At 31.2% G+C, this 21142-nt stretch overlaps 1 protein-coding gene across 1 annotated transcript; it reads right to left on the bottom strand.

Annotated features, from left to right (window-relative positions):
- Nucleotides 1-4135: 4135 nt before the first annotated feature.
- On the bottom strand, nt 4136-15622 carry LOC139500510 (uncharacterized). Its single transcript, XM_071289254.1, has 3 exons — nt 14974-15622; nt 4740-5039; nt 4136-4293 (listed from the first exon to the last, which is right to left on the bottom strand). The coding sequence occupies exons 1-3, from the start codon at nt 15620-15622 to the stop codon at nt 4136-4138; spliced, it is 1107 nt and encodes a 368-aa protein (XP_071145355.1).
- Between the last annotated feature and the right edge of the window lie 5520 nt (nt 15623-21142).

Here is a 21142-nt window from a genome sequence, read left to right on the forward strand (position 1 = left end):
TCACCTGTTTATCTGACCTACCACGATGTGATAAGTTACATTTATTGTCATGTCGCCTTTTTCTCTGACCTATCACGATGTGATAAGTTACCGTAATTATCATTTAACCTGTTTCTCTGACCTACCACGATGTGATAAGTTACCTTTATTGTCATGTCGCCTTTTTCTCTGACCTATCACGATGTGATAAGTTACCGTAATTATCATTTAACCTGTTTCTCTGACCTACCACGATGTGATAAGTTACCTTTAGTGCCATGTCGCCTCTTTCTCTGACCTACCACGATGTGATTAATTACCTTAATTGTCATGTCGCCTTTTTCTCTGACCTATCACGATGTGATAAGTTACCGTAATTATCATTTTACCTGTTTCTCTGACCTACCACGATATGATAAGTTACCTTTATTGCCATGTTGCCTTTTTGTTTGACCTACCACGATGTGATAAGTTACCTTTATTGTCATGTCACTTGTTTATTTGACCTACCACGATGTGATTAGTTACCTTTATTGTCAGGTCGCCTTTTTCTCTGACCTACCACGATGTGATAAGGTACCTTTAGTGCCATGTCGCCTTTTTCTCTGACCTACCACGATGTGAGAGCTACCTTTATTGCCATGTCGCCCTTTTCTCTGACCTACCACGATGTGATTAGTTACCTTTATTGTCATGTCACCTCTTTTTCTAACCTACCACGATGTAATGAGTGACCTTAATGTCACATCACATCTTTATTTGACCTTCCAAGTTATGATAAGTTACATTTATCGTCATGTCGTCTGTTTTACTGATTTACCATGATGTGATACGTTACCTTTATTGTCATTTCACTTGTTTATCTGACCTACAACAATGATATTATTTACCTTTATTGTCATGTCACCCCTTTCTCTGATGAAAAACTCTGGGTATGCGTCTAAAGCTTTTTTTGTAGCAGACGATATCTGAATCATACCAGCTGAAACATTATAAAAATCATATATTATTAATTATCAAATTCTTAATGTAGATAGCGGGACAGCATAGTAACTAGATATATACGGGTAATAATGTTCCGTTTTTGGTTTTTTTCTAGTTTTTTTATGGTGGCTACTCTGTATATTTAATTATTGCCAATGAAATAGCAGATACTCTATAGCTCCTCTTACATCTTTTGAAGACGTTTATGTCACAACCCATATTATTTCTTATACACAGGTATATTATAGGAGTAATACCACCATTCATATTCCCATATTAGTCTTTGTTAAATATGCACTACAAAAATGGGCAGAATTAATTTTATGTTCCTATTATCCTGGGTAGTACTGTACACAAAATTGACAAAATGATAATAATCATCACTGGAAGTTAACCATTCAAATTGTCACACTGATTTGCCTTGGACTCAGGCCGTTGGTTTTTATTTATATCCACATTATTTCACATTTTCTAATCAGAGGCCTATTACAGATTTGATTCACATTTCATTATGACGTGAGCTTTATAGCTCAATTGTAGGAAGTCTACGGTGATCAAAATATAATTGTTTAAATCCACTTTCTTTAGACAAGTTGTACATTTGTCACATTGAAAATATTACAACATCTCTTTATTCTAAATTGTAATTTTGTGATTTAACTTAGTACATGTTGTGCCTTAAAACTAATTTATTTCATCGTTGTACTAAATAATTTACTTCTATACATTACATATAAAAAGAAGATGTGGTATGATGGCCAATAACAAATCTTCACAAAAGACCTAATGGCACACACATGAATAACTACAACTATATGCCATTATACGGCCTTCAACAATGACGAACATCCATACCAAAAAGTCGGCTTTAAACGGACCCAACATGACAATGTAAAACAATTCCAACGAGAAACTAACGGTCTTAATTTTGTACAAAAAAATTAACGAAATTTTTTTTTTTACTGAGCAACACACGACCCCTACTGAATTACAGGCTCCCAACTTGGACAGGTGCATACATTTTGTGATGGGCGTTTAGTTTTTAAATGTTATTGACATGTGTTTAAGATAAATAATAATATATTTTCAACATGGTAAACTGTTTCATTAAATATCTTTATGCTCACGTTTCCCAGACGATTCCATTCTCGATGCTACATTGACAGTGTCACCAAACAAACAGTACCGAGGCATCTTAGTACCTACTACTCCAGCTACAACTGGACCTAAAGACCAATAAATCGATATGAGAAAATATGGTAATGAAATAATTTTCGGGATTGGAATTTTCATTTTTTATTTTTAAGACCATTATTCATGAGTTATTATCATTGCTTTATCAGTTTGCAATTATACTCTATTCTCAATTTTTTAACACTCCATTATTTTCCTTTATCATGTAAACACTATCAAAGCCCGCGGTAATCACGAGAACTGCATCTTGAATGAAAGTTTATAAGACACTTGTACATTTGTTGACCTTTTGGAAAATAAAATTGAGAATGGAATGGGGAATGTGTCAAAGAGACCACAATCCGACCAAAAAACATAAAACAGTCGAAGGCCACTAGTTGGTCTTCAATATATATATATATTTATATTTTTCATCAAATGTAAATTATAACTCTCAACTGTGAGATTTATTTGTTTCATTGGCTTTTATTATTATTGTTATTAATATCATGTTCATTAGGGAGCCTCGGTGGCCGATTTTCTTAGTGGTTGACCAACTGTATCATGAGCCAGTAAACACTGAGTTTGTGAGTTCGAAACTTGCACTGGGAAGATGCACTCGACACCAATATTAGTAAACTAGGATTGTCAGGTATTCTACCGAAGTCAAATGGTTTTCTCCGGACACTCTTGCTTCCTACACCAATCACTAATGGATCTCCCTGATATAGGATAATAGGGGTGATAGTGGCGTTAAAAACCAATCCATCAATTATCATGATTATTATTACCTGAATTGATACCTATTCTCACTTTCCATTTTTCCTGTGGTAAATGAGGAACTGTAGCTTCACTGACTGTACTCATGATCTCTAAAGACATTGATGCCACTTCTGTTGCATGTCTTGTTCTGTTCTTTGCAGCCACTGGTAAGCCCGAGGCAACCATGTACGCATCGCCTGGAACAAATCAGCTGTACTAGACATATGACTAAAGCTAATCCGGAAAAAAATTAATAAGAGAACTTCATGATATTTCATGTCATACATCGGCTCTAAATCATCCTTAGGCACATTTTCAAAGACTTCAACTAATTTAGTACAAGGACAAAATCGTGAAAATATCAACAGAGACAAAACAAAATGAAACCAGATAAACTATATTGTTTTAATGCAATCAGTTTAATTATAACACATTGAATTTCCTAAATAGTAATAAGTCAACTGAAAGACATAGACCAGCAATTGACCACCTTAGTTTATGTGCCATTATGCGGAGAAAGTGTCTTAGTTCAACTTGACGTGACTACATGTATATATATTCAACACACACAAAAAGGGTGCCCCTTTGAAACATGAATTTGACATCTGAATGGAAATTCAGTCATGAAACCCCGGCAACAGGGTCTCATTTGGTTCCTATGATAATGTCGTATATGAACGAACTATATGTTCCACTAGATGTTGATACACAAACAATTATTTAATATATTATGTATGAATTAATTTACTTTAGTCATGTGAAGTATACAGTGTGTCCCTTTGATGTCTGAAAATTCATATCTGAAAACATTTTTAATGGCAACTGAAAATTATGCTAAGGCAATTGGACACTAACGGTGTCATTGACTTTTTTGTGTATGCCTATTTGAAGTTATAAATTCCTCAATTTACGCAGTTGTATAAATTACATGTATTCCATTTAACATGTTTTTCTATACATACCTATAGTTTCTACTTTATACACGTCAAAAGCCTCAAGTTTAGCGTCCATCATAATATATAATAGATTCAACATATAGATAACCTGCATTGGAGAACTTTTGGAACATATGTCAGTGAAACCAACAATATCAGAAAAATATACTGACACTGAATCATAATGCTCCGGAATTATCGTCATTTTTTTCATCATTCTCCTGGCTATGGATATGGGAAGCAGCTGATACAACAATTGTTCTGAACGTCTACGTTCCTTCTCAAGGTCATACGTTTTGTGCCTAAGTGAATTCGCGAATTGTTGAAGTTTGTTTGTGAGTCTGTATACGAGGATCACAGTTATCGGAAACAATAATATCGCACAAACCATTTTTATCACATTTATAATCAAATTTGTTTTTAACGACGTTACGTAGTCTTCCAGCATTTCTATTATTTCCTGAAATAAAAAAAGTCATTGTATGTAAGCCTCGAATGTAACTCCACGATTAAGTCTGATCATCGGCTTTGTTGTTACATTTGTAACTTAACGGTGGGCGCAGATGGAGCAGGATATGGTCACCCATCCGGACAAACAGAGATTTCTCCATGTTCGTTTTGGGTTTGTTTTGCTCAGTCTTTTGTGTTCTTTATTATGTTTAATATACCGCTGTCTTTTGATCCTTTTTTTTAGTGTATTCAATGAAATTGTCAGGTTTTATTCCGACTAGCGATTTGTATATTCATTAGGTATATATATCTTTCTTCTCTTTTTTAATAAAAAATCATTAAAATCTCTAAACATTCCTGTAAATAAATGATTAAACTTTTCATGTCTAGTTCCCCCTTTCATGATTTTTTCTTTCTTTAAAAGTAATGTCTTTCATTTAAACGAAACATACAAACTCTGTCTTTCCATAATAGTATCTACCTGCGATAAGATATCTTGTATTTCTTTCAGCAAATCTATATAACTAGTGATGTTATTGAACCATAAGATACTGGTTTCAACAGATCCATGAGTACAATTATTAGTCAATATGTCTGACCTCATGATGTTAATATCTGATTCTAGTTCACTTGAGGTATAACGACTATTTATTTGTTGTTGTACTGTGGTAGAATATTGCATACTTCTTTTTAAATAGCTTGCACCAAGTGTTGTTTTTTCTTTATACCACAAAAGTTCTGGTAATGCAACACTACCTGCAAATATTTTTTTATAATTGGTTATGATGTCTATACATGTAGCTTGAAGTATCAATTAGATATATACAGAAAGGTTTTATTAAATATATATTTACATTCTATTCTATTCAATCTAATGGTAGTAGACAATGTAGGGTAATTTTTAAAAACGGGTATGTTTACTAAATGCATACAAATACCTTTGTACATACATCTTGATCATTCAGTGATCACATGGCATAGTATCATGCAGATTCCATAAAAAACTACATATGTGTAAATAGGGGGAAAATCTGAGATACCAATTAAGGTTAAGGTCAGAAAAATCATTTGTCAATATATTATATATAACAAGTGTTTCGTGGTTGATGCACTGTCCTCTTGTATCCATCATAAGTCGTATTAAAGTGTAATGTACTATATGGCATTATCGCAATCTGTGATTCAAACGTCAAAGAAGCGTACAAAGATGATTTCGTACATATGTTCAGGTAAATTGAAAAACGAGAATACATAAACAAATTCATGAATCATTTACAACAGCATCTAATTACGTTAACTTTGCTTTAAAAGGTCAGTATAGCTACGATAAGATAAAACAATATGATGAATATACTTTTGAACTAAAAAACCTTGACAAATTCAATTGGACGTACGTTCCGTTTGTTCAGATATTCATGTAAGTTAATATCGGGTTATATGCCCATTGACAGTCGTTAGACACGCAATGTGTATGCAAAATCTTAAGTACATGTGTTGTGAATGCTTATTTTAAAATTTTGAATATCCCTCTGGTATCTTTCGTCCATCTATGCCAACTCTGATGTTAGGAGTTCGGGCTTTGACTCCGACATTGATTGGCGAAGATTGGATGTTTTCATTCCATGTCGGAATGAGACGCCTGCTTTCGTTATAGAATATTATCAAGATTCACGACAAGGAAGTAAAACAACAACTATCAATCGGTCTTAGCTAACCATGGGGACTGTGCAGGTTTTATTTATTTTGAGGGTAGGGGTTTGAGGATCACGGATAGTTTTGTGATTGAGGTCGGTGCAATGATTTTTATCCATCTGATGAGGACAATTCACATATACTTTATACTGTCTTTATTTGTTTTTTGACACATCTATCAAAACACTTCAACTGTTATTCTATACGACTTTACTATCAGTATTTGCTATACCAAGAAATAAACCATTTTGATTGATATACTAACATGACCTGATTATGAATGTAATGAGCTTTTATTTGACATTGGCTTATGTTTATGTCTGATTTTTACCAGAGATAATGTATCGTTGAAATCTGATTATTTTTTTCAATTAAGGCTAGGAAGGCGTGCCTTACATTTCAAGAGAACACTATTTACATTTCAAGAGTACACTATTTACATTTCAAGAGTACACTATTTACATTTCAAGAGTACAAATAGCTTTTAGAAGGTCGGTTAAAATATCAACAACCATATTTGTTTACTAGGCTGCCACAGGAACTGTAGACACATGTTCTAATTGGCTGCATCTTTTTTTATATATAGTTTGGCATCTGTTAAATTTTATTTGAAATAAGGTTTTTGGTTTTTGGTATTGATTATTTGTCTGTTTGTCCTTGTTATGTTTAATCAGGCGTTGTCAGTTTATTTTCGATTTATGAGTTTGACTGTCCCTCTGGTATCATTCGTCCCTCTTTTACAGAGAGCATATAACGTAGAACTTAGTCCCTTTCAGTCGCCGTGCACCCATTTACAATGAAATGAACACAGTAAGGGTAGCAAGCTATGAAAGGACATGACAACGCACAATGTAAAGCGAATAAATGGAGATGGTCAGCTGCCTGATTTATTTCAGCTATACAAGGAATTTAAGAACTTTAACTATCAAAGTTACTTTCTTTTAAAAAATATAAAAATACTTGTGAACATACAGTACCACTCGTATAACGTAATTACTTATGGTTCTACAACTACTTTTGTTTCGTCTACTAGCATTACAGCCAGTCCTACTACTACTACTACTACTACTACTACTACTACTACTATTACTACTACTACTACTACTACTACTATTACTACTATTACTATTTCAACTACTACTATCGGATAGGCTCGTAGATAAAGGCAAAATTTGTAAACGGGGTGTTCAATAGTTATAATGTGACTGAGAACAAATTTATCCGGGTTACAAATCAAAACACACCAAATATAAGAGAAAAAAAAGGAATAATAAATACAGCAACACTGAGGTTCAACAAAAACAAATGCCCAATACAAATTGAAACGAAAATGTTGATAACACTGCAATATTCCTGACTTGGCACACGTGACTTTATATGTTGCAGCCCAGTAGTCAGAACAGAAGTATTTTCTACTTCATGAATAGATTACCTTAGCTGTATTAAGAAAACGTTTTAGAAATTTTGGTCATCAATTCTCTTAAAATTCGTCATTTTAACTTTTTAGAATCGAACATAACTTATGAGACTTTTGAAGACAAAACGCGCGTTTGGTGTAAATACAAATTTTAATCCTGGTATCTATGAAGTGTGTATTTGGGTGGTGATATTACGAAAAGAAAGTTAGTTTTATTCGGTCAAATAATTTTATTTACAAAGAATGTTGCAGATGTATTTAACCTTGAACTTTTACAAAGATTGATACTATTTTATCAAGTAAAGTGAAATGATCTTTGATGTTGACTTATCCATTATGGTTTTTTTTGTTATTTATATTCAAAGAACAAGATCAATACCGTCGTTTTTCTCTTTAACAATAGAGTTAACATTGCGATCTATGGCTGCCTTGTCGGATTTAATCAACAGTTATGTTATGACAATATAAGATTGTTTAAACATGAAAAGAAATAATTTCCCATATGATTCTGCTACGGTTCATTTTCATGGACTCATATGTCAAATAAGCTGCGATATTGTTCCTAAGTCTTATCGTTTGTGATAAATTCATCAACTAAACACTATCGATAAAAGGAGATAAAGTGTTGCAGTTTATCATTTTTTAAAGCAACCAACTTCACTGATATCAATATGGTTATAGAAATAATAAAATAAATGCATTCCTTGTAGTTATTGTATTATACTTTATTGCTTGATCAACAGTATAATTGTTGATATAAATCTTTAGCCTCTAGACTTCAACAGAACGACTTCTGTCGTGATATTGTACAATCGTGGTATTTGTTTGAATATATTCTTGTGTGCGTAATAGTTCCCAAAGTACCGGGATTATAATTTAATACGCCAGACGCGCGTTTCGTCTACATAAGACTCATCAGTGACGCTTAGATCAAAATAGTTATTAAGCCAAGCAAGTACAAAGTTGGAGAGCATTTAGGACCCACAAAAGTTTTGCCAAGTACGGCTGAAGTAATTTTCTCCTGGGACATCCTTAGTCGTAATTGACTCTATAGCATCTCGATGCTCTTTGACTAAAACTTTGAATTGGGCCTTTCATATTTTTGTATTGAACTGTCACTTTTGAGCCGTATGCAGACAACACTTACATCTGACGTTGACCATTACAACAGATAAAGCTTTATTCGTAAACTATGCAGCTCGTTTGATGTTCACGTTTAGCAAACAGTTAAAAGTAAAAAACAAAGACACTCCGAGGAAAATTCAAAACGTAGACCATCATCAAACGACAAAAGTGATACTCTTAAACACTTTAAACGAATGGACAAAACTGCTGTCATATTTCTTCCTTGGTACAGGCTCTTTTTTATTTTATTTTTTTCTTATTCAAACACATATATTGAGCTATAACGGATCAGGAACTTCGTTGGTGAATTTAAATGACTTTTATTTTTCATTGAAGAATGTATGTTACGATACATTTTAATAAAAATGAAGCCATAGTAGAATTGTCATAAAGATATTTGATGTAAGCATCTAGTAGTACATACTATTGTACGGCATTCACATATTAGCCTATCCAATACTTGGATATATAATACAGCGACAAACATGACCAAATATGAAACAATTCACATTTGTAAGACCACACGACTTAGAACAAAGTATTTGACATAGACATTTAATTTTTGCTGACTCCCAGAAGCATTTTTTGGTTTCAGTTTGTTGTTGGGTTGTTTTTGTGGTACATTTTACAACGATTAAAACATCATCCTCCATTGATGATAAAGTGTCCACACCACGACAAAAATTATTCCGCACTATTGATGAGGCAGTAGAAAATATGCACTTTATTCGAATTCTAATCTAGATAACATCAAAAAGAAAAATGCAACCGCTTTAAAATTCATTTTCAATTACTAACCATTAAAGATCAAGTCTTCAAGCAAAAACAAAAATTAATTTAGTAAGCCATTCTTTGATATTAAGATCAAGAAATTCAACCTAAAAAAAGTTACGTCATATTGAAAAGGTTTTTCTATGAATAACGTGACTCTTTAATGAACAGAGATAGAAAACTGATACGTTTAATGAAAGTCGTATATTTTGCATTATGATTTTGAATGTATCATTTTTAAAGGAAATTAGTTAAAAATTATAATATCTTCTTACAACAAAAAATCAAAACAATATGTTATATATTGAATGAGTCCGGATTTTATTTTTGGATTTAACTTCATCAGTTGAGCGCAAAGCCGAATATTAGAAAGACAGAATTATAAGAACCGAAACAATTGAAAAGACCTTAACCAAATTGACATAAAAGAATTAGCCAAAAACATCTAAAGTCAACTTTTCTTGATGAGGTTGAAACCTAAGAGTCTAATAAACAGATAATTACAGATTGGTTTGTTAAAAACCATTTCATTACCAAATAACCATTTACTAGAATGGTGATATCCTCGGATATTGATAGTCAACCAGCAGAGGTACCGACCCAGTGCTTAAAAACATAAAAAAAACACGCTATTATTGCATGCGTCAAGCGGTCGTTTCAGTATTTACCCTCATCAGAAATAATACATTTGTCCATGTTTGAAAATCATAATTTCAAGAGATTTGAAATAGAAAAACTTTCAAAATGCTGAAAATGTAATGGTAGTAATCAAAAATCTGTAATACCTAAATTTCAAGTACAAATTTAGTACTGTAAAAACAGGTCCCTAAATATTACAATAATTTTAAAGTAGCAAAATAGTACTGTATATTAAAAGTAAATATCCAGTACTACAGATTTTTAGTACAGAAATAGTACCTATGCAAAAGTAGCTGTGTATATTTGCTAAGATCTATATGTTCGTTGTTTTCGTCTTTGATGTATATTTTTTTCCATTGTTAATCGTACAAAATCTTTCTCTCATACTAATGTTATGATCTCTTGTATGACATATCAATCAAATAAAGCAACAACCACTGAACTCCGAATTGAGATAGGTAAGGATAAATTCTTTCAAACTAGACTAGGGGTCAATTACATTGGAATGTAATTATTTAAATTACACATTACATTGCAAAAATGATCAATTACACTAATTACACGTTACAAAGTTTTTGAAATGTAATTAATTAAATTACAATTACATTCCATCATGATTCTTTTTATCAATATACGACATGTGTAAAATCTTCATGTAACCATAGGTTTAAGCATTGCATTTGATATTCATTAGTTATCTAATGTTTTGCCATTTAGTCTAAATCTCTCTGGTCTTAAAACTTTGACAGCAATTCTAAAAATAGCCTTTCGAATGGAGCTAATCTGGCAGATATTGCTTAATCAGAACATTGAAGTTCCATGATCAGAAGATCGTCATACTGATAGGAGAAGGAATTTGTTCCTATTGACTTGCCACTACATTAAGGGGTATTTTAACATCTCAGAAATGAAGTCATTTTAATTAAACATAATAAAGAAATTATAAATAAATAAAAAAAAAAAAAAAATTCACTTTAAAAGTATTAAAAAGTGTGCCTGTCACAATATTGAATTTGTTTTTTAGTACATTATATATATAATGTCTAAAGATAAGCAATAGTTTGCTAATTAGATAAAATACATGTAATAATGGTATTGCCACTGGACATTTCTAATCGGATTAATTGCTGTTTGTTTTTATAGCTGTTAATTTTTATTTCTATAATCCTTTTGTGTATACAAATTTGACAAAATAATTGAGTGCATTGAATGTTAATTCTAAATGAACTGTATAAGAATGATTTTTCACAATCACACATTTATTTGTTTTTGTTTAACAAGGTGATTATATATAATTAATTATTTATTAATCTGTTTAGTTAATAGATCTTTCTTAAAAACTGAGTAACACTATCACATGTTCCTCAAATTTTTTAAGACTATTTAGAAAAAATGTGTAGGTCAAATAAATAATATAAAAATATCAAAATAAATTACAGACTTCATATATTAAAGACGTATGTGATATCAATATTTGAAAAAAATAAATATAATTTTACAATATATATTATTAAACACAAATCCTTATCTTTAACATCATACAAGTACATGTAATTGAAATGTTATTCAATTACATGTACTTTTTCAATGTTATTAATTAAATTACCATTCATGTAATTTATAAAATGCTCAATTACACATTACATTCAATTACATGGAAAATGGTAATGCATTACACCTAATTACCATTACATTTTCAATTAACCCATCCCTGTTTCAAACCATTTTATTATCCACAGCATCAGAAAATACTGACACTTCGTGGTTTGTACGAGAGCTTTACAGCTCAGGAGCGTAAATAGCGAGACCGTCTGTATGGTGTATAGCATATACAAATCACCATTTCTAAGACTCGTTGATGATTAATATTCGTTTGATCATGCTTAAGAATGGTTATTTGAGAAGATCAAACGCTTTTTAGTTAATTAAAAAGATGAGTTTAGGACATGTCATTTCTACAATGGTAATTGTTATAAATAAGGTTAAGGTTTTATCTTGAACGCAGGTATATGATCTCAATACTGCATAAAACGTTTATTAATTTGACTTTTACATTAAGTGTCTGCATTATATACACTTTAATGCTGGATCACTCACTCTTCTGGTTGAAATGCATTGATCTAGACATTTCAATTTTCAGAGATTAACCTGTGTAATTGACAAACATTATATACCTGTACTTTTTAAAAAGGTTAAAGCAGAATACATTAATTAGATGCACTGTAAAGTATGTGGTTGATTAGTACTGGTAAATGATCATGTAAATCAGTTATTTTACACAAAGTCATTTAAATTAGCTTAAAACTGTATGTGCATATTTAATGCAATACTTCATACAACATGCGTTCTAATGACTGCTCAATTAATTAAACTTGATTTCAATTTTTATCATCTACAAAAAACATGGAATTTGATTCTAATTCAGTTGTTATGAATGTCTAATTGACATATACGTTGATGTAATGTATTTCATATGAACTCATTTATTAAGAAACAGTTCACTCGACCAGTAATGGCTAACTAAGTGTTCACGGTTATTGGTGGTTTATCCATTGTTTTGGTAACATATGATGGAGAGAGAAACATATCCATCCAATCGTGATCCCGTTAGCAACGTTAAATTTAATGATGTCATACGCACTCTACGGAAAGCACGACTTTAGTTGTTTTTTCCAAAATAAAGGTATCTACAAATTGTAATGTTATAATTTCGAGAATGTTTTAACTTTCAAGAAATATATGCATCTTAATAGTCAGCGGTCGATTAAGAAATGTTTGTATAAATGAAAAGATTTGAAATATTGCAATTACACCATAAATATATATCTTCAGCTTATCTACCTAGCTTTGAAACTAAAGTAGTTTTATTGATTTGTAATGAAGATGATATAATGTAATGTTTTTTTTTATCATTTCCATGAAATCTGATTTGTATCTGATAGATATGCGATGTTAAATAACTTCAGTTTATGACAAACGGATGTCATTCTGAAAATTTTCTCATCAAATTCTACAGTAATAATTAGCTACTAACGCTGTGTTTTTTTACAAATTGAAGGTGCAGTTATAACAATAAAACTGAGATTGAAAACGGGAAATGCTTTAAAGAGACAACAACCCAAGCACAAAGATAAAAAGAAAAAAAAAAGTTCAAATTATTAAGCTCTCAAAATAAAAAAAAATAGTTAAAATTACTCTTACAAGCAAAAGTATGTTGTCAAATCAAAGAAGACTATATTGCAACTGTACTATAAAAGTGATAACATTAGTGGGAACAAAGTATAACAAAGATATCATATTAAATTCTGAATAATTGTTTAATCATAGAACAGGCACTTTGGCCGATGCGGGCTTTATAAACAATTAAGTTCTGCATTATGATACCAACTTACTCATGTGTCATGCCACATTTATTTTTCATGGTGTTGTTGTAAATTAAGTAAGGAATCAAGTCCTGATAAAAGGTCGTAATTTATGATCTGTTAATATAAGTATTAAAGGAAGAATGAACTGTTTATTCAATAACCTATTACATACTTCCAATGTGAATTTCATAAAATACGATTGAGAATAATGATTATAAAAATAATATATCAATATGAGGATTTTAAAGAAGAAGAGATATGAAAACAGTCATATGGAAACAGAGGAATAGAGCTGTTTCATTGGAAAATATATATTATCTTCTTCGGACGCAAAATATTTTAAATGTGTCGTTTATTTTTCTTTCTTTCATTTTTTTCTATTTTATATCGTTTATTGGTAAATTTTAAACAGATAATGAGTTGATTTACATTACTCTTATGTATCAATGGATTAATAGTCCTTAAACTTGTACATCTATAATTACCAAATAACGTGCGATGCATTAGATAGATAAGAAAGGTTAATCTTTGTTGTAGATCAATATCAAATATCAATATGTGTATGGTATGTCTCGCAGTGTTGACTTTAAGCATATATTCAAATCAAACACAAAACTCCAGTAGCAGAGACTACTATCATGTTTTGCAACTCTAGAAAATGAAAAGATATTTTTATATATTAAAGTGTAATTCGTTTGATCTCACTTCTTCATTGGTCAAAAATCAATAGTTACTACTAATTGTTATTTCTACTTAAAGAATGAAATTGACCAATTCTGGTATATGGTCTATAAAACAAAAATGAAATTGAAAAATTCTGGTATATGGTCTATAGATCAAAAATGAAATAGATTCCTCCACCGTATCTCGTTTTATAAGATATCATAAATCAGTAAGTCTGTCGTCCAAACGTATATCACGAATCTCACATCAAAGAAAACATATAAAGTGTTTAATACGGCACATTCTATATGTGTACTCCTGTGTCAAGTCAGGATCCTGTAATTCAGTGGTTGTCGTATTTTGATATGTTACATGTTTATTTTTCGTTCATTTATTTTGTACATAAATTAGACCGTTAACTTTCTCGTTTGAATTGTCATTTCGAGGTTATGAATATGTGTCCATGCGCTAAGTTCTTTGCTCATTTTTTAAGGCCGTATAGTGACATTTAGTTGTTAATTACTGTTCAATTTGGTTTCGTCTGGAGAGCTGTCTCATTCACACATTATCTTCCTTTTTGTATAAACATCGTATTTGTTTGAAATTTTGTTTTAGCATATGTATCCCCATTTTTTAAACGGCATTTTAACATTGGTATCAGAACTAAATTATCGTTTTTTTTTCTCAAGCAGTACGATATCATATCATTTGTGTTCATCAAGGGTTTTTTCTGTAGGTTGTAAATTTCTTTATTCTGTAATATGTTTATAGAAACAAATTCAAATGTCCTGTACAGTTTTTTTTTTTAAAACGAGTGTAAGCCTATTAGGTTTTTTTATTCTGTTTCAGTCATTATGCTGTAGGTTGTTTTTAGTCTAGCGTTATGTTTTGTTTCCGCGTTGGTATGTCTTAGTGTTTTTCCATTGTTAATTAATATTTAATCGACTTAAATTTCATTTAATGATGCTTGAAAATATTTAACTTTTTTAGATAAGATGTAAACATGTGATATCATTACCTTTCGCATAATATACTCCACCCAATGCTCGTTCCAACCCAGCTTGTTCTTTACTTAACACAATCATATGATACGCTATTAATGGTTGCCAGCTTGTTCCAGTTATATATTTCGCGTCTGTTATAACAGAGCCTAACCAATCTAATATGATGTCATTATCATAAGAGTAAAATCTTATTACTTCACTAGAACTTTTGTTAAGGCTATCAAAAGTATTTCTATGTTCCTGTAGTCGTTGAAAATATGTACTTCTGGAACGGAAGTGTCCAGGGATAGACAACGATATCCATTCTTCTAGAGCGTTTAATGACATGTCTGTTATTGTCCGTTTATTTTTTAGAACTGGTAGAATATCCATCCTTCCTGAAGAAACATACATGGTTGTGATTCCCCTTTCAATTTGTAAATTGTGGACGAGTAGTCCAATTTCTACACTAAATTTTATATCTGCTTCCACTTTGTTTTGTGTCACAACATGATTATTATCATAAGCAATAGTTATACCTCCTTGAATTACTAGAACAATAATAGGTATGATAGTCAATACTAATATTTTAACGAGTATGATATGTTGTCCACGTTTAGTCGAAAGATTTGAGTTGCAAGTGCAACAGCTCTTAAATGGAACAAATAAATCTGGTTGATCCATATTTATTTTGCAATACAGATACTAAGTTCGTAAATAGTCTTCGAATTATGCTGTGTAAAGGTTGCGATCTGTAATGTAATGAAAACGCTACTGTCGATATGTAAAAATATTGATGAAAATTAAGATCTTTCAGGAATATTTTTTTCTACTGATTTTTTTTTTCAATCTGCGCGAACAATATCACAAAATAAATATTGTCTAACTTATATTTCATCAATCTTGTGCTGCAAAGTAAAGTTGATGTAGAAAAGATTAAAGGACTGTATTGATTATAAAGTATTTCATGACAGTCCTGATTGGCTGAAAGGTATCTGGTGTAGGAATATGGTTGATTATCTCGATTCCTCTTAAGCATTGCATTTTTTGTTAGGAAGTATTGTGTTTCCAATGGATTTAGATAAAGTTTATAGTGTTTGAAAGCTCATTATTATTGAGATTTTTTTTTTTTTTTAATTATTTTTTGGTTACATCATATCTTTGATGAGAGCACGTCTTACGCAAAACAACTTTACAAAACTTGTTTTCATTTTTAAAAAATTGAATAGATCGTTTTCACAAAGTTTGCCGTTCAACATGTGAATTGGTTACGTCGAGTTACATGTATACAGGAAAACCTGCAAATGGCAAAGCCCTAGGTATTCTCTTCTCATGAAAAGGTAAAACTATAAAATCTCAAGATTGGAACCGGAAAGTTCCTTAATCAAATGGCAACACAAAAGCTTTAACACAATAAACGATACAGGCATATTCTTACGTAAAAAACAGTAAAATTAATCTAGTTTTAAAGATATCGAAACATCTCACTGATATGGCAGTCGCATAGCATTCCCACTTTGTGACATTTGTCCATTTTGGATTATATGATATAGTACTCAATAACAAGTCTGTTCTTCATGTTAAACGTAAGAATATCAAACAGTCATTAATCATTAATAATACCTATTACCAGAATTTTATATCTTAATTGACTTTAAGATATTTAAATATCAATGAATTATATGTTATATAAGCACTGCAACGCAGAACTAGATATTTCATAATGCATGTATACCCAAAGTGTATGCATACGTTCCGAATATGTCTTAAGTACTGGTTTTGAATATGACTAATGCGAGACACCAATATTGCAGCATTTTATATGAATAATAATTAATATTATCACCAAAATATATTTTTTTTTATTTAAGCAGAAAACGCCTTTTTGATTTATCAACATTGTTATGATTGAGAAAAGAAATAAACTAGTTTTGTAAATTTGGCCAAATAATATTGCTTTTTAAATTTGTATATTTAGGTCTTTCCACCTTTCCGTGGAAAGACCTATTGATTTTGTTCTGATTATTATTATAAGGTCTTTCCACCTTTCCGTGGAAAGACCTATAGGTTTTGTTCTGATTATTATTAGGTCTTTCCACCTATCCGTGGAAAGACCTATTGAATTTGTTCTGATTATTAGGTCTTTCCACCTTTCCGTGGAAAGACCTATTGAATTTGTTCTGATTATTATTATTATTATTATTTTTTTTTTTTTTCTTCCGCCTAATTTTTTTTCTTGCGTATTATTGATGTTTCAAAAGATGTCGCTTAGATATTTGGAATATGGTATCGTATAGTTTATACGCTTTAAAACTTTACAACTGTGTAACAAAATACTTTACGTTGTAAGAGTTATCTCCCCAAACACTGTTTTTCTTGTGGCCACTACTCCTTCGCAACCGTTAAAGATTACGACAAATTTATTTTACCAAATTGCTCGTTACATCTTCAGGATTAGGATATTCATTTGGACCGAAGCTTTACGGAGACTCCATATGAGAGTTATTCCCCCTTTTCTATTTAATTAAGTGATATGCATTTCTAAATGGTAAACCATAAGTGATAAAGACATAGGGTCTTTAGATTTGGGGTCCTTGGTCGAAAATAATAAAAATGAGGTCAAGGTCAAAGGTCAAGGTCATATTCTAAATTTTGATTTTGGCTTATTTTCATTTATTTTCAAATACCTTATGACATATCGACAAATAATTTTTCATAAATTGTTAGTTGCGACATGTCCTTACTTGTATATTTTGATTGAAAGGGTGCGCAGACAATAAATGGGAGTTTTTGCCCATCTTACATTTAGAATTACGCGTAAAGTGATATTACTAATAAACCAAACATATTAAAGACCTTGGGTCTTTTGATTTAAGGTCCTTGGTTTGTGAACTTGAAATTGAGGTCAAGGTCATAGGTTGATATGACGTTCTAGAATTTGACCTTTGCTTTAAATTCATATAAATACATCATAAAGCCATAGGAACTAACATTTTAAACTGATTTTTAATATTTCAATATCAAAATAGATCTTTACTAGTGGAAAGACCTACAATTGTTCTCTGAACAATTGGTTTTTAATTATTTTTTTTTTCTTCCGCCTAAATTTTTTTCTTGCGTAGTATTGATGTTTCAAAAGATGTCGCTTAGATATTTGGAATATGATGTCGTATAGTTTATACGCTTTAAAAATTTACAATTGCGTAACAAAATACTTTACGTTGTAAGAGTTATCTCCCCAAACACTGTTTTTCTTGTGGCCACTACTCCTTCGCAACCGTAAAAGATTACGGCAAATTTATTTTACCAAATTGCTCGTTACTTCTTCAGGATTAAGATATTCATTTGGACCGAAGCTATCCGGAGACTCCATATGAGAGTTATTTCCCCTTATGCATCTGATATAAGTGATATGCATTTCTAACTGGTAAACCATCAGTGATATAGGCCTAGGGTCTTTGGATTTAAGTTCCTTGGTCCAAAAAAATGAAAATAAAGTCAAGGTCAAAGGTCAAGGTCATATTCTAAATTTTGATTTTGGCTTACTTTCTCTCATTTTCAACAACCATGAAAGATATTGACAAATTATTTTTACTAAATTGTTAGTTGCGACATGTTGTAACTTGTAAATTTTGGTTGGAAGGTTGCGTAAACAATAAATGAGAGTTTTCGCCCATCTTATATTTAAAATCATGCCTAAAGTGATATAACTCATTAACCATACATATTAAAGACCAAAGGTCTTTTTATTGGAGGTCCTTGGTTGGTGACCTTGAAATTGAGGTCAAGGTCAAAGGTTAATAGGACGTTCTAGATTTTGACCTTTGCTTTAAATTCATATTTATACATTATAAAGTCATAGGAACTGAAATTTTAGATTGATTTTTAATATTTTGATCTTTACTCGTGGAAAGACCTTCAATTGTTCTTTGAACAATGGGTTTTTAATTAGGTCTTTCTACCTTTCCGGTGAAAGACTTATTGAATTTGTTCTGATTATTATTTTTTTTTTCTTCCGCCTAAATTTTTTTCTTGTGTAGTATTGATGTTTCAAAAGATGTCGCTTAGATATTTGGAATATGATGTCGTATAGTTTATACGCTTTAAAAATTTACAACTGCGTAACAAAATACTTTACGTTGTAAGAGTTATCTCCCCAAACACTGTTTTTCTTGTGGCCACTACTCCTTCGCAACCGTAAAAGATTACGGCAAATTTATTTTACCAAATTGCTCGTTACTTCTTCAGGATTAAGATATTTATTTGGACCGAAGCTATCCGGAGACTCCATATGAGAGTTATTTCCCCTTATGCATCTGATATAAGTGATATGCATTTCTAACTGGTAAACCATCAGTGATATAGGCCTAGGGTCTTTGGATTTAAGTTCCTTGGTCCAAACAAATGAAAATAAAGTCAAGGTCAAAGGTCAAGGACATATTCTAAATTTTGATTCTGGCTTACTTTCTCTTATTTTCAACAACCATGAAAGATATTGACAAATTATTTTTACTAAATTGTGAGTTGCGACATGTTGTAACTTGTAAATTTTGGTTGGAAGGGTGCGTAAACAATAAATGAGAGTTTTCGCCCATCTTATATTTAAAATCATACCTAAAGTGATATAACTCATGAACCATACATATTAAAGACCAAGGGTCTTTTTATTGGAGGTCCTTGGTTGGTGACCTTGAAATTGAGGTCAAGGTCAAAGGTTAATAGGACGTTCTAGATTTTGACCTTTGCTTTCAATTCATATTTATACATTATAAAGTCATAGGAACTGAAATTTAAGATTGATTTTTATTATTTTGATCTTTACTCGTGGAAAGACCTTCAATTGTTCTTTGAACAATTGGTTTTGAATTAGGTCTTTCTACCTTTCCGTGGAAAGACCTATTGAATTTGTTCTGATTATTATTTTTTTTTTTCTTCCGCCTAAATTTTTTTCTTGCGTAGTATTGATGTTTCAAAAGATGTCGCTTAAATATTTGGAATATGATGTCGTATAGTTAATACGCTTTAAAAAATGTACAACTGCGTAACAAAATACTTTACGTTGTAAGAGTTATCTCCCCAAACACTGTTTTTCTTGTGGCCACTACTCCTTCGCAACCGTAAAAGATTACGACAAATTTATTTTACCAAATTGCTCGTTACTTCTTCAGGATTAGGATATTCATTTGGACCGAAGCTATCCGGAGACTCCATATGAGAGTTATTTCCCCTTATGCATTTGATATAAGTGATATGCGTTTCTAACTGGTAAACCATCAGTGATATAGGTCTAGGGTCTTTAGATTTAAGTTCCTTGGTCCAAAAAAATGAAAATAAGGTCAAGGTCAAAGGTCAAGGTCATATTCCAAATTTTGATTTTGGCTTATTTTCTCCTATTTTCAACAACCGTGAAAGATATTGACAAATTATTTTTACAAAATTGTTAGTTGCGACATGTTGTAACTTATAAATTTTGGTTGGAAGGGTGCGTAAACAATAAATGAGAGTTTTCGCCCATCTTATATTTAAAATCATGCCTAAAGTGATATAACTCATTAACCATACATATTACAGATCTAGGGTCTTTTTAATTGAGGTCCTTGGTTGGTGACCTTGAAATTGAGGTAAAGGTCAAAGGTTAATAGGACGTTCTAGATTTTGACCTTTGCTTTAAATTCATATTTATACATCATAAAGTCATAGGAACTGACATTTTAGATTCATTTTTAATATTTTGATAATAAAATAGATCTTTACTTGTGGAAAGACCTTCAATTGTTCTTTGAACAATTGGTTTTTAATTATTATTATTTTTTTTTCTTCCGCCGAATTTTTTTTCTTGCGTAGTATTGTTGTTTAATAACATGTCGCTTAGATGTTTAAAATATGATATTGTATAGTTTATACGCTTCAAAAATTTACAATTGCGTAACAAAATACTTTACGTTGTATGAGTTATCTCCCCGAACACTGTTTTTCTTGTGGCCACTACTCCTTCGCAACCATAAAAGATTACGACAAATTTATTTTACCAAATTGCTCGTTACATCTTTAGAATAAGAATATTCATTTGGACCGAAGCTATCCGGAGACTCCATATGAGAGTAATTCCCCCTTTGTTATTTGATTCAAGTGATATGCATTTTCAACTGGTAAACCATAAGTGATAGAGACCTAGGGTCTTCAGATTTGAGGTCCTTGGTCCAA

This window comes from Mytilus edulis, chromosome 13, assembly GCF_963676685.1.
Source record: "Mytilus edulis chromosome 13, xbMytEdul2.2, whole genome shotgun sequence".
Lineage (NCBI taxonomy): Eukaryota > Metazoa > Mollusca > Bivalvia > Mytilida > Mytilidae > Mytilus > Mytilus edulis.